Source organism: Sorex fumeus, unplaced genomic scaffold, assembly GCF_029834395.1.
Source record: "Sorex fumeus unplaced genomic scaffold, SorFum_2.1 ptg000082l, whole genome shotgun sequence".
Lineage (NCBI taxonomy): Eukaryota > Metazoa > Chordata > Mammalia > Eulipotyphla > Soricidae > Sorex > Sorex fumeus.
In genome coordinates, this window is record NW_026606139.1 from 3,106,252 (window position 1) to 3,119,407 (window position 13,156).

The 13,156-nt window shown below is 47.9% G+C and overlaps 1 protein-coding gene across 1 annotated transcript in view; it reads right to left on the reverse strand.

Moving 5' to 3' along the window:
- Positions 1–865: 865 nt before the first annotated feature.
- The window catches only part of ZSWIM5 (zinc finger SWIM-type containing 5), a 184,018-nt gene continuing 171,727 nt past the window's right edge, over positions 866–13,156 (reverse strand). Inside the window, exons 7-14 of the mRNA XM_056130905.1 lie at positions 11,442–11,588; positions 10,791–10,928; positions 8,039–8,299; positions 7,702–7,837; positions 6,376–6,533; positions 3,768–3,931; positions 3,211–3,292; positions 866–2,575 (exon numbers count right to left, since the gene is read on the reverse strand). Coding sequence (XP_055986880.1) covers positions 1,713–2,575; positions 3,211–3,292; positions 3,768–3,931; positions 6,376–6,533; positions 7,702–7,837; positions 8,039–8,299; positions 10,791–10,928; positions 11,442–11,588 — 1,949 coding nt within the window. The 3' untranslated portion in view covers positions 866–1,712. The remainder of the gene's footprint in view (positions 2,576–3,210; positions 3,293–3,767; positions 3,932–6,375; positions 6,534–7,701; positions 7,838–8,038; positions 8,300–10,790; positions 10,929–11,441; positions 11,589–13,156) is intronic.

The following is a 13,156-nucleotide window of genomic DNA, read 5'->3' on the forward strand; positions in this document are numbered from 1 at the left end:
CTGGAACTAAAACATGGAACAGTAAGACGCTAAAACACTGGCATCCAAATGACTCTTCTGAATGCTACTGTGCTACCTCCTGTCGTATTTCCAGGCTACGCACAGGGGTCAGGAAGGTAGCGGAACGTGATACACTAAGGAGGTCAGCCAGGACTAAGGTGAGTTGTCCACTCGGATTAGAAACTAGTCAGGAAGGGAAAGGCCAAATGCATTCCAGTCCCAGCCTTCCAGTTAGTGGCCGGCGAGGCTGTGGCGAAAGCAGGCAGAGGAAGTTTGAGGTAGAAAGGCAGGAAGAGGAAGCAAGTACAGGGAGGGGAGGACAATGCAGAGCTCAAGGGCTCACTCTTAGGCTCGAGCAAGGACAGTGCGTAGAAGCTCATGGGAGGGACGGGGCGGGGAAACATACTTCGCTAGTAAGAGAGTCTACGAGGAATCGGGGGAGAGAGATGCGCTATGCCAAGAAGGGTCGCACTCACCCGGATCCCCCTCAACTATGAATTCAGGGACATAACTACGTCTTGAAACACACACACACACAAACACAGGTCGGTGGAGAGCTGGCACGGCATGAGGCAGGCTTCTGCACACGCTCTTGTGTGCACAGGTACATGCAAACCGGCCATCTGCAGACAGACATTACTCCATACACACCTGACGCACACTCTAATACATACCACGGCAGTCAAGTAGAGCCATATGTTCACAGGGACACTGACCTGACAAATATGCACACCTGCACACACAGCCACGCACAGATATTTATGCATACAGATATTCTTACACACACACACACAAAGACACAGACACACAGACACACATAGACACACACACACACTGAAACAGGAAACCAGATACTCTCAACACAAAGGTGACCAGAGTATATGACTATCATGAGCTCCGTGGCCTCCCTCACCTTTACCCTTTTCCTGCACTAGTTTCTTGGAAGCCCTGCAGGCTCCCAGTGAGGCTGAGTGAGGCAGAAGCAAGAACTTCAGGGTCCTCATGGCTTCGTGAGGCAAAAGTCTAAGTCCAGCCCTGGGCTCAGCCCAAAGGCCTCCACCTGCCACTGGGCTAGGGATTCCCGGTCATGCAGGTGGGGTTTTGGCACAGACTAGACTTGGCGGTTTATTCCAACCAGCCATTTTTTTTTTCTCCCTGTAACCCCATTCTTCCACTGCCAACTGCATTATTCTCTGCAAGGGAAACCTGAGAAATGATTGAGTCTCCTCAGAAAACAAGCCTATCTTTCCGCCCACAGCTACTTCAAGTACCCATCAAATTAAAACCAGTATTATAAATAGTTACGCCTTTGCAATGTAATTGGCAACACGTATACTCTAGTATATTACAAGACTGTAAATGTTCTGTTTCTCTGGTTAAGCAATCCCTGAGGAGGAACAGTGTTCTGTGTTTGCCAGGGGAGAAGGGCCACTGCCCAGGGCACGCAGGAGAGAGGGGCGCGAGGTGGCGTGTTGTGGGGTTTCTGTCTCTCTGCAGGGCCCAGCTCCTCCGGGAACAGCGGGCTGCCGTGGGGACCTTGCCAAGGCGGGTGACTGGCGTACCGGGCTGTCCCGTGCCTAGACCTGGGGCCCTCTGGCTTCAGCCACAAGTGCTCAGAATCCTCTCAGGGGTGACGGATGTTTCTGCGTCCTTGGCCTGACTGGGTGGTACCTGGGCGCCCAGGCTGGCCCAGCCACGAGCCGTCCCCGTGCTCAGCCAAAGCGCTCCCGCACCAGCAGCATCAGCTTCTTCTTGCCCTTGTAGATTTGCTTGAGGTTATCGATGAACTGGGCGAACTGCAGGTGGCCGTCCTGGGGGAGCAGGAAGGTCTCCCGAGCCTTGCTCAGAAACTCGATGAACTCTCCGTAGTGGCGAGGGCTGATGTGGGTCAGGCGCGAGTGTGTGGTGTTGATGTAGGCGTTGATGGTGGCGTCCAGCAGCTGGCGCAGGGGGGCTTTGTCGGTGGACATGAGCTTCCCGGAGCTGCGGCGGCCGGGGATGCCCGCCAGGCCGGGCGCGGTCACCGTGCAGCGCCGGAGGATGTCGGAGAGCACGGTGGCACAGTGCACGCTCTTCACCACCAGGGGGATGAGCGCCGCCAGCTCGTTCTTGCCCAGAGAGTGGCTCAGGGCACAGGCCCAGAGCACGTCGTTGATGGCCGGGTGGGTGTCCTGGTTGTAGGCCAGGTTGAGGTGGCTCATGGCCAGCGAGGCCAGCTTGAAGGCACGGAGCGGGTAGCCACGGAGCTCCATGTAGCGGGCGATGGTGAAGAGCTGGGAATGGGTCATGCCGCCAGCTGCGGCATCGATGGCTATCTGGTAGGCTGCCTCGAAGGCGATGTGGTCCTTCTCGCAGAGAGTGAGCGCCGACAGCGCGCAGCTCTGGGGATCCTTCATAGCGCACTGCAAGGCCAGGGTGCGCGCACAGCTGGCCAGCTCCTCCCGCTGTGGATAGTCCAGGCTCAGGCGCAGGATGGTGGTGTGGGACACGGCGGTGGCGGCCACAATGCTCGTGGCCTCGGTGGGGGTGAAGAGTGTGTACCAGCTCTGCAAGATGCTCACCAGGGCCCGAACACCTGTCAGGGAGAGCCCGAGCTCAGCGGTGGCCCTCTGATCCGGGTCTGCCCACATTACCACCGGGGCCCGGAACTGGGCCTGCAGAGACGAGTTCTCCCTCCGCAGTGGCCTGGAGATGATCTGAGGCCAACCAGGGGCACGGGGACTCCCCCAGAAGGCAGGCCCTGTTGGGGTTCTCCTCCCTTCCCGGCCTCCCCCAGATCAGAGGGTCGAGGGTCTCTGCTGAGGCTCTGAGCCCCTGCCCGAGGCTCTCGCTGGAGGGGGGGCTCATCAGGCAGAGTCTTGTGCTGAAACTGGGGTTTCTCACGGGCCTGGGCAGACACGGACTGGGACCAAACCACTGGGTCAGCTACCTCCCCGGGGCGCGCTGCAGTTACTGGGCATGGCAAATTTGTTCTTTCAGACATCTCTGTGGTAAGAGGGTCGAGGTGCTGCAGACATCAGGATAGGGTCCAAGCGGAGAGGGCAGAGCCGGGGCCGGCTGAAGAGAGGCATCTTCTACCAGCGGCCCCATCCTTTCCTAGGTCATCAGTAATAGGAAACCGAAAGCTCTAAGGATTCACTGTGCTGTCCCAGGAGTGAGACCGAGAAACTCCTTCGGGAAGGAGGGGGCAGAGGAAGGTGGGAGACTCACCCACTTCTGTAGCGCACGTCACCAGCCACCGCACCATCTCCCGGCGCCTCCAGTTAAGGGTCGACAAGGTCATCCTCATCACCTGGGTGCAAAAGACACAGTTCCAGGATGTGCTAACTGTGACTGTAGTGATTGCCCTTTCCCCATCTTCTTCGTCACTGATTCATTCACTCAGAAAGTAGTTATGGTGCTGTACACAGTCATTTTTCCCCATGCCAAGTACAGAAAGGTTTGCTTCATTTCTGCTCCACCCTGTCATCAACCAGAAGGTTGTCTCTGATGACTTACTTTGAACATGGTCCTTATTGCCACATCGTGCTTGACTTGGAGAAAAGGGGAGACTGCCTTGGCGGAATGCGGATACCATGGGGCTTACATCTACATGTTTCTGGCCTTCAGCCCAATAAATGCAGCCCTTACCTGATGCCTAGCCTAGAAGTGTTGTTACAGGACACAGGAAAAACACAGATTGGACCCATGCCCGATCCATGTGAAATTGATCAACTGTTACCGGGCTCAAGTCTCAAGTAGGGCTGGCCTAGTCCTCTTCCTCCTACCTGTAAGCCCAGCTCCAGGGCGACATTGAGCAGGGTGCTGTCAGTACTGCTGTCCGTGGGAGTGGCGATCTTGAAAGCATCTTGGGCCAGTTTGAAGATGAGGGAGGAAGAATGGATGTGCTTCTGGATCGCTTCCAGGATTGTTCTGAGCCTCAGGGTGTCTCCTGTAAGAGCCAAGAAGAGGGGGGATGAACAGGAACAGGGGGATGAACTCTTAGATTGCTCCTGGTGGGCTTGGGGGAGCATATTGGGTGTTGGGGACTGAGTGGGCCAGTTGGCCACATGTAAGGCAAACACCCTAAACACTGTGTTACTTCTTTGGCCCTCCTTAATTTGTATTCTTTTCTTTTGGTTTTGTTTCTAGGCCATACCTGTTGATGCTGGGTGGTTACTCCTCGCTTTATCCTCAGGAATCACTCCTTGCAGTGCTCGGGGGACCATATATGATACTGGAGATTAAATCTGGCTAGGATGCATGCAAGCCAAACACCTTACCACTTTACTGGCTATACTATCACTCCAGTCCCTAATTCATATATATATATATTTTTTTTTCTTTTCTTTTTGGGTTACACCCGGTGATGCACAGGGGTTACGCCTGGCTCATGCATTCTGGAATTACTCCTGGTGGTGTTCGGGGGACCATATGGGATGCTGGGAATTTAACCTGGGTCAGGCACATGCAAGGCAAATGCTCTACCTGCTGTGCTATCGCTCCAGCCCCATAATTCATATTCTTGAGAATAGTTACCTTAATTGTTTGAGATTAATTTGTATCTTTCCTGTGAACTATCTGATAATTTCTTATATAATTTTTAATTTGGGTCATTGACCATTTTATATTGATTTATATATACCTCTTATCAACAATGAGCATGCATTTTCTGAACAATAAAATACAACATAGGGCTGGAGCGATAGCACAGCGGTAGGGCGTTTGCCTTGCACGCAGCCAACATGGTCGACCCGAGTTCGATTCCTCCGCCCTTCTCGGAGAGCCCGGCAAGCTACCGAGAGTATCTCGCCCGCACGGCGGAGCCTGGCAAGCTCCCCGTGACGTATTCGATATGCCAGACACAGTAACAACAAGTCTCACAATGGAGATGTTACTGGGCCCACTCGAGCAAAATACAACATAAAGTCAATTTTTTTGGAGTGGGAGCTACACTCGGCACTGCTCAAGGCTTACTCCTGGCTCTGCACTCAAGGATCACTTGTAGTAGAGCTCGAGAGACCATATGAAATATCAGAGATCAAACTCAGGTCAGTCATATGGAAGGCTATAATGTCTCATCAGTCTCTAAAGTTAATTTTTTTCTCCTTTACAGTGAAGCAAAGGCCCGAGCGGGCCCAGTAACGTCTCCATTGGAGACTTTGTTGTTACTGTGTCTGGCATATCGAATACTCTCGGTAGCTTGCCGGGCTCTCCGAGAGGGGCGGAGGAATCGAACTCGGGTCGGCCATGTTGGCCGCTTGTAAGGCGAACGCCCTACCGCTGTGCTAAAAAGTGATTTTTACTGAAAGAATTTACTTAGAAGTTCACTTTGGGAGAAAAAGAGGGATCAATGTTCCAGAGACAACATGGGGGGAGGGGAGGCAGAGAGAGAGTACAGTAGGTAGGGCGAAACTGGTTCAATCCCTGGCACCCTATATGGTCTCCTGGGACCCAAGAGGAATGATTCCTAAGCGCAGAGCCAGGAGTAAACTCTGAGTATTGCTGGGTGTGGCCCAAAAACAAATTAAAAAAGTGTTTGAGAGAGAGAGATGGGAGGCTGGAGGGAGAGAGGAGAACAGAAGGGAGAGGGGGAGAGAGAGAGAGGGAGGGAGAGAAGAGATGAGAGTGGGAGAGAGGGAGAGAAGAGGAGAGAGAGGAAGGGAGAAAAGAGAAGAGAGAGAGAGGGAGGGAGAGAAGAGGAAAGAAAGAGGGAGAGAGAGGGAAAGTGAGGGAGAGAGAGGGAGAGCTTCTCCAGAGTGGAAAAAGCCCTAACGTTACTTTAATTAAAAATGAAAAAGGTTTAATTATCTATGTGCTTCCCACTTCTGAGAAATGTACTCATGGACTATGGTAATTAGTGTTTTGTTGTAGCTTATAGCTTCTTAGGAACTTATTTCACTTCTCTTTGTGGCGAAACCTGCCTGGCTAATACAGATCATGTGAACGCGAGAGCTTGAGAATCACTCTGGGACGCCTCTCTTCTGACAAAGGGCCCTCTTGAAAGCACACCCGTGTCTGCAAAGAGATCTGTATCTCCATCTCACAAATCATTTCACTGACTCCTCCAAAGGCCCTTGAAGGTTGAAAGGTCACTGAAATCATCCTCATCTTGAAGATTTTGGAAACGGTGGCTTAGACTCATTCGCAAATTAACTTGAAAATGATTTTGTTCTATACACTCAGCATCCTATAATGACTGACTAGGGCAAAAGTTTGGCTTGAACCCTTGTGCTCAACCTCATGGCAGCAATCAAAGTGAGGCTCACGATCAGCGGACTGCCCAAGGGAAGATGGTTTCTTTTCTTCGGGAGCCTGCAGACCTGACTTCCCATCTGCCATGACAGGGCAGGAACAGTGCGGGTGTGCCGGGGTCTAAGGTTGGTCTACGCTCACCTTTGGCAGCAGTCAGCATGGTGGAGGCCAGTTCACACTGCTGTGATTCCAAGTGTCCAAGCGTGAACCAGCGAGGATAACGACTGGGCACCACAGACACCATGTGGTGGGGGTGGGGAGTGTCCCCTGCAGACGCTGAGTTTTCTAGAACAGGTAACCTAGAAGACCCAGGGAGAGTTATCAGCCACTACCCAGACCCATGACGTTCTGACCCACTTGTTCTTTAGAGCACTGTTTCGTAGCTGGGGGCCAGGGCATTCCAAGGACCACAGGTGCAAATTGTGTAAATGGGGGTGGGGGTAGGCAAGAGAGCAGGGAATTAACACGTAAAAGAGGGGGGCCGCAGATCGAAACAAAGTCAGAAGAGGGCCACAGTGAGAAACAGGCTGAGAAACACTGCTTCAGAGAATCTTGTTCTTTGTCAGTGTGGAACTGAGAATGAAAGGCTTAATTACATTTTCGGGTTTTAAAGCCTAGGATAAAGCCCTCTCTGTGAAGTGAGTGCCTGGGAACTTGTAGAACTCAAGATGAATAGTCCTTCCCCTATTAGATGGATATATTGGACATATGGATCAGACAGACAGTTTAAGAGCCGTACAATTAACTTTTTTCAAATTAGAAAATATACATGCCAAGGAATCCTCAGCAGCCTTTTTATAACTGATCTAAGGAATTCTCTCTGCCCTGTGACCTAAAATTCTAGGTAGAAAGAGATCAACTTGCCTGCATCATGGATCCTATTTTACTCGGAAACAAGTGGCCATAGCTCATCGTTCCCCAAATCTTGGTAAAACCATACTTGGACTTCTCCCAGCCACCTATGGTGACCAGTGCTTGGGAGCCGTGATTTAGCTGAACTGCAGGAAGGTTCAAAGCACTTCTCAGCAGATTTAGGTCTTGGGTCCTCACTATCAACTAAAAACTCAGGAACTGGGTCTGGGGAGGAGGGGTGGGGGACAGCCCGAAGGGTTAGTGTGCAAGCTATGCATGACGGAAGCCTGGGTTGGATTCCCCAGAACAGCATGGTACTTCAACACAGTGTGGCACAGAAACTAAGAATGGAAAAGGATAAAGACAAAAATGAACCCTCAACTGCCTCAGACAAGCCACCAAGAGTATAGCCAGGGATAAAGTGGGCGAGCAGCAAGTCATCCCAGGTAGGACGAATCCTAATTATAAAATGTCTGTGCCATTTCAGGGCATGCTCAGGGTAGGTACAACAGCATAAACAAAGGCAGAGAGAAGAGAAAGTGAGCGAAACAAAGTCAAAGAGCACTGGTGGGTTCTGATTTGGGGAAATCACGGGACTGGGAAAGGGTTACCCACCTCATGGCACGTAAGGCTAATTTATAGGACAGGTCAGGATCGTGAGGCAGCAGAGCTGAGAACAAATACTTAGCAAAGGTATGCATGGGAACACTCTCTCGATGGATGACTTCTCCCAGACCACTGAAAGGTCCTCCTGCAGGAAGAAAATAATTGAGCGAGTTGTTGATCTTTATGTGTCTATTTACTGGCTTGGACGTGAGCCCGAGGAGTCCACACGTCTATGAGCTACGGGAACTTTCACCACACTTGTGTCAAAATATTTTTACATCTCTGCTCTGCTAGAGGGGAAATCAGAGTCACAAGCAGGTGTGACAACAGCCCCTGCTTCACTTACCTTCCAGTAGTAAGATGCACTGTTTCTTCAGTGTTTGCACTAGCTCATTGTCCAACTGCAGTTCCTGGAGTCTGCTTAGGAGTTGCTCCTCATTGCGGCAAACTTTGTCCTGTGTATAGAGGCCCTCAGGCATCACTCTCTGCTGGCCCATCCCCATCAGAGCAACTTCCAGGGCCAAAGACAGGTAGGATTCACTGCTGCTTGGGCAGTCTGGAGTCACAGGTACATGCTGATACACAGGAGTTCTGCTTTCATTCATATCTGAAGACAACAGGGCACCAGATTCCTTAAAGTTCGGTGGATTTTTCTTGCTCCTCTCCCTCCCAGTGTAGGTTACAGCTTGGTCAATAACTCTCAGAAGGAAGGTGAGTCAGAATCCCAGTGCAGTAAGGAAAACACACTGATACAAGTTATGACAAAGATTTTTTAACTCCCTCCTAATATATGAGTTTGCTAGGCCAGTTGGGGAAGTAGAAAATATTATACTAATGTCTGTCTCTTTCACTAGAATGTGTGACCTGTCCACTTCTTTGGGTAGTCGGGGAGCAATCCCAAATGGGAGTCAGGGGCCTGGCCAACTGTGCCAGTGGTTTAATGTGGAAGCCTGAAGATGTGAAGCTTCTTGGGGTCCTGCAGAGCCAGGGACAACCAGAGCCACGATGGTGGTGCTTGGGTGTCTCCAGGACTATACCCAGTAATGCTTAGGAGGCCATGCGGTTCTAGATATCAAACCTGAGTCTAATAGATCTAACCACTATCGTATAATTCCAGCCCCAAAGAGACTTAATCTTTTGTCCTAAGTATTCCCAAGCCCTGGTATATGGAAGGAGCTATGTGGGTACCAGTGACATTATTTCCAAGTACAACCTTAAGTTTTCAAGATATGTGTCATGTGGCAGACCAAAATGAGACAGACCAAAAATGATGATTTCCTCTGCAGGAAACCACAGGAAAAGGAAAGGGCATCCCTAGCTTGGTCAATCCTTGTATCAATATCCAGAGAAATCCATATTTATCTAAACTATCACACTTCTAACATTTGAAATGTCTATGCTACTTGTATTTTATATGCTCCCCCTTTGAGTTCAAAGTTTCAGGAGAAGAGCAGAATTTTGGTCTGGGGAGATAGCTCAAATAATTGGGGTACATATGGAGACCCCGAGTTTGGCCCCTGGTAGCACTGCATGGTACCTGAGCACCATAGGGTGTGGCCCTGGTGTTCCTCAGCACCACTGGGTCTGAGCATCACCGCATCGCCAGGCTCTGAACTTTGAACCAGCTAGCCTGCACAAAATTGGGCTAAGTTTTGTCAGGAGTGGTCCTGGGGTCCCTGACACTGCTCGGGAGACCCCTCCACCAACAAAAATAGTCAAAGTCTTCGTTTCTACATTTCTCATGCATCTGGTAAAATTTTTGGGGGGTAGGGGTTGGGTCACACCCGGGAGTATTTGGGATTTACTCCTGGCTCTGCACTCAGGATTAGTCCTGGTGTTGTTGGAGAATGACATGGGATGCTGGTGATCAAACCTGGGTTGATTGTGTGTAAGGCAAGCACCCTAGCTGCCGTACTATCTCTGCACTATCTCTCCAGCTCCACACCTGGTAATAAACCACTTAAGGATCATTATTAAATGGAAAGCATTGCGCCATGTGCTGGGATCACAATAAATGTGTCATAATTTCATGATTTCAGTTTTTAAGGAGGTGACACCTTAGTAAGACTCTCTTGCAAACAAACTGCAATGCAGTGTACTAGATACTATTAACAAATGTATTTATGTAATATAGGAATGGTTTGGGCTGGAGCGATAGCACAGCGGGTAGGACATTTGCCTTGCACACAGCCGACCTGGGTTCAATTCCTCCGTCCCTATCGGAGAGCCCGGCAAGCTACCGAGAGTATCCTGCCCGCCCGCATGGCAGAGTCTGGCAAGCTCCCCATGGTGTATCTGATATGCCAAAAACAGTAACAAGTCTCACAATGGCGATGTTACCGGTGCCTGCTTGAGCAAATCGATGAACAATGAGAGGACACTTCCCTACAGTGCTACAGTAATGGTTTAAAGTTTCTGTTTCTAGTCTTTGCCACTTTGAGATATGCTAAATTATTTTCCTCTAGCATTTGTAAAATTGGTAGAAAACCGCCAAGAGAAAGTTCAAAGGAAATATGAGAGTATTATTCAGATGCAAGGAATATACATACTCTTTTGGGTTTGCTTTTTTTTTTTTTTTTTTTTGGTGCTCAGGGCTTACTCTTGGTTCTGTGCTCAGGGATCACTCCTGGGGCTCACAGGAGTACCAATCACTCCTGGGGGCTCATATGGGATGCTGGAGATGTATCCCGGGCTGGTCATGTGCAGAGGCAAGCATCCTACTCCCTCGCTGTACCATCTCTCCGGCCCTGATCCAAATACTCTGGATGAGCGTTCTTGCTCCTGCCTGGTTGTGAGATCTTTGCCTCCAAATCCTTATGTGCCTCTAGTTCTTATTCCTCTGATTCATTACTCTTGGGCATTCATGGTAGGGAAATGGGAGAAGCAAAGGACAGCTATCAAGGTAAAATGGGCAGTAGGACAGGCAGGGTCAATTCACAAGGTAAGAGTAGGTGGGAAAAAGAAGCCCAAGGAAGCCTCAGGGGAGGTCCAATGTGGATAAAAGTGGAAAAAAGGCTCCCTGGTGCAAAAACAGTGTCAAGTAAGGAGGAGCGAGTTAATATGGGACGTTCCGGTTTGCCTCAAGTTAAGTCCTGTACCTGACACTTCCAGATAGCCGTCATCATTCAGGCGGCAGGCCTCAGTCAAAGTGAGAAATAGGCAGCCAATGGGATCCAGTGGGTGGCCCACCCAGCCTTCCAGGTTTGTGATAGTTGTGGTGCCTCTCTGCAACAGTTCTGGAAACAAGAAGTGTCAGAGTAAGAGAAATACACTGCTCTCTGTCCCTGCCTGGCCTCTGGAACTGTGTCTTTTAGGCCATGGTCGTAAATTCAAAGACATTCCCCCCTCATTGTCTTCCCTGACAGGACTAAGCACAAACTCATCATGTAGTTTGTATTCTAGATATCTTCTGGAAGCACACATAAGTAGAAACAGTTTTACAGTTTATAAAAAAAAATCTCATATCAGATCTTGATATCTGAGATGAGATAGGCCTTCCAACTGTCCTATAAGGGAAGCTGACCAGCATTATTAATCCCTTTTAAGGTGAAAAAATCTGAGATTCATTATGGTAAAGCGAGGCACTTCACACAGCAGGTAGAATGTACGTAACCTAGAATCCCCTAACCCCTGCTACACCACAGAATTTAGTGAAAATCCAACACTTGATAGAAAATGAAATGAAAACCTTGTAACCCCAGAGAAGTCTCAAGTAGCCAGGGAGTTAAGATGGCTCCTAATCACTGTACCTTTCTTCTGATGCTTGTAGATTTCCAACTGTCGCTGCTGTTGTAACCTCAGAGTATTGATAATGGCCACAGTGAGCCTGAGGGCCTCTTTTGGATAACCATGGGAACGCAAAGCATCAACTCGAGCACAAGCTGTAGGCACATGCTCTATCGGATGGGAAGAAAATATGCTGATTGAGTTAAATTTTCAAATCAGAAAAATTCATGCTTGACAAAGGGAGTCTGTATTCATTCAATTATTCAAGTTGAACAGGACATCTATTATGCACTAGTAACTATTTTATCTTTATGGAATATAAAATTGAGAATGTCTCAGATACTACATTCAAAGAGATATTTTAAGTCACGGTGCAGTGGTATGGTATATACTAAGGCATGCAACTAGGATGATAAAATGTATTACCTCTTGGTGAATATGTACTATGGTTATCTGGTGGAGGTAGTCATTTTTTTAAGAAAGTAAAGTAAAACGGTTTTATTTAAAGAAATTTACTTAGAGAAACGTGGAAAGAGAGAGAATGTTCAAGAGAGAATATGGACTTCTCCAGAGTGGAAAAAAATCTTGTAACTTTTTTTAAAGGGAAATGACTTATTTATTTAAGACCTCATGACTAACATAAATGATTATTATAAATAGTAAAAAAATTACATGATAAAAATTCATACAAAGAGAAAATAAATAACATTATGGGACATGCAAGATTTATAACAGGTAGACAGAGAAAGGCATTCCTGGCAAAGGGAATATAAACTAAGGTATATAAATAAAAGTTTATAAATAAAACATGAAAAGTATCTACATAGCATTATTAGAATATGGCAAAATGTTATGTGGTCATATATAGCCTGGAAAGTTAGAATATGAAATGCTACACTAAGGAATTTGTATTTACCTTGGGGTATCTATGTCTGAAACTCAATAATGAATAACTTTGTAATTTCATGGTGACTAAGTAAAAAAGTAAAAAAGTATTTCATGGTGACTAAGTAAAAAAGTATTTGGATATAATACTTTGAAAATAAATTATGAAAAAAATAATTTAAACTTTTAATGGGCTTGAAAAAATAAATTCAAGAACAAATTAACAGACGGTCAGAAGAGGGATTAAAACTCATGACAGAAAAATTGCGTTTTATGCTGAAGGAAGGAAGGGAAGATGGGGAGGAGAAAATGAAGACAGTTTGATTAAAAAATGCAGATTATAACCTAGTTTCTAGCATAGAGTAACTGAAGTTGCCAACTTAACGACTTTTTTTAGGAAAACATAAAATTTCTGAGTAGATCATAACGTTGCTCAGGAACTGTTGACTAAGAAAGCCTATTCATTGATGTTTAATAGCTTTGTTAGTACGTTTTAAGGTTTATTGACCTGAAGGATCTGTATGAACTTTGTCTAGATTGCAGTTGTGGGGCCAGGAGATAGCTCATAAAGCACAAGCTGTACAAGAGGAAAGGGGCACTGGGTTCAATTCCTGGTACTACATGGTTCCCTGAGCATCCACTGCAGCAAATCCAAAACACCACACCAGAATTAGCCCACGGGAAAATCAAAACCAAAATTAAACAAGCTGCAGTTGTGCTACTGGTATCTGTGCAGATGAGTCAAACCTGGAATGAGAGGAGTTTGAGCTCTGAAATTCTCTCTCTGGCCCCCCTTTTATAGTGACTCCGGAGTCAAACCCCAAGTTCCAAACATGGAAGACAAATGCTTCCT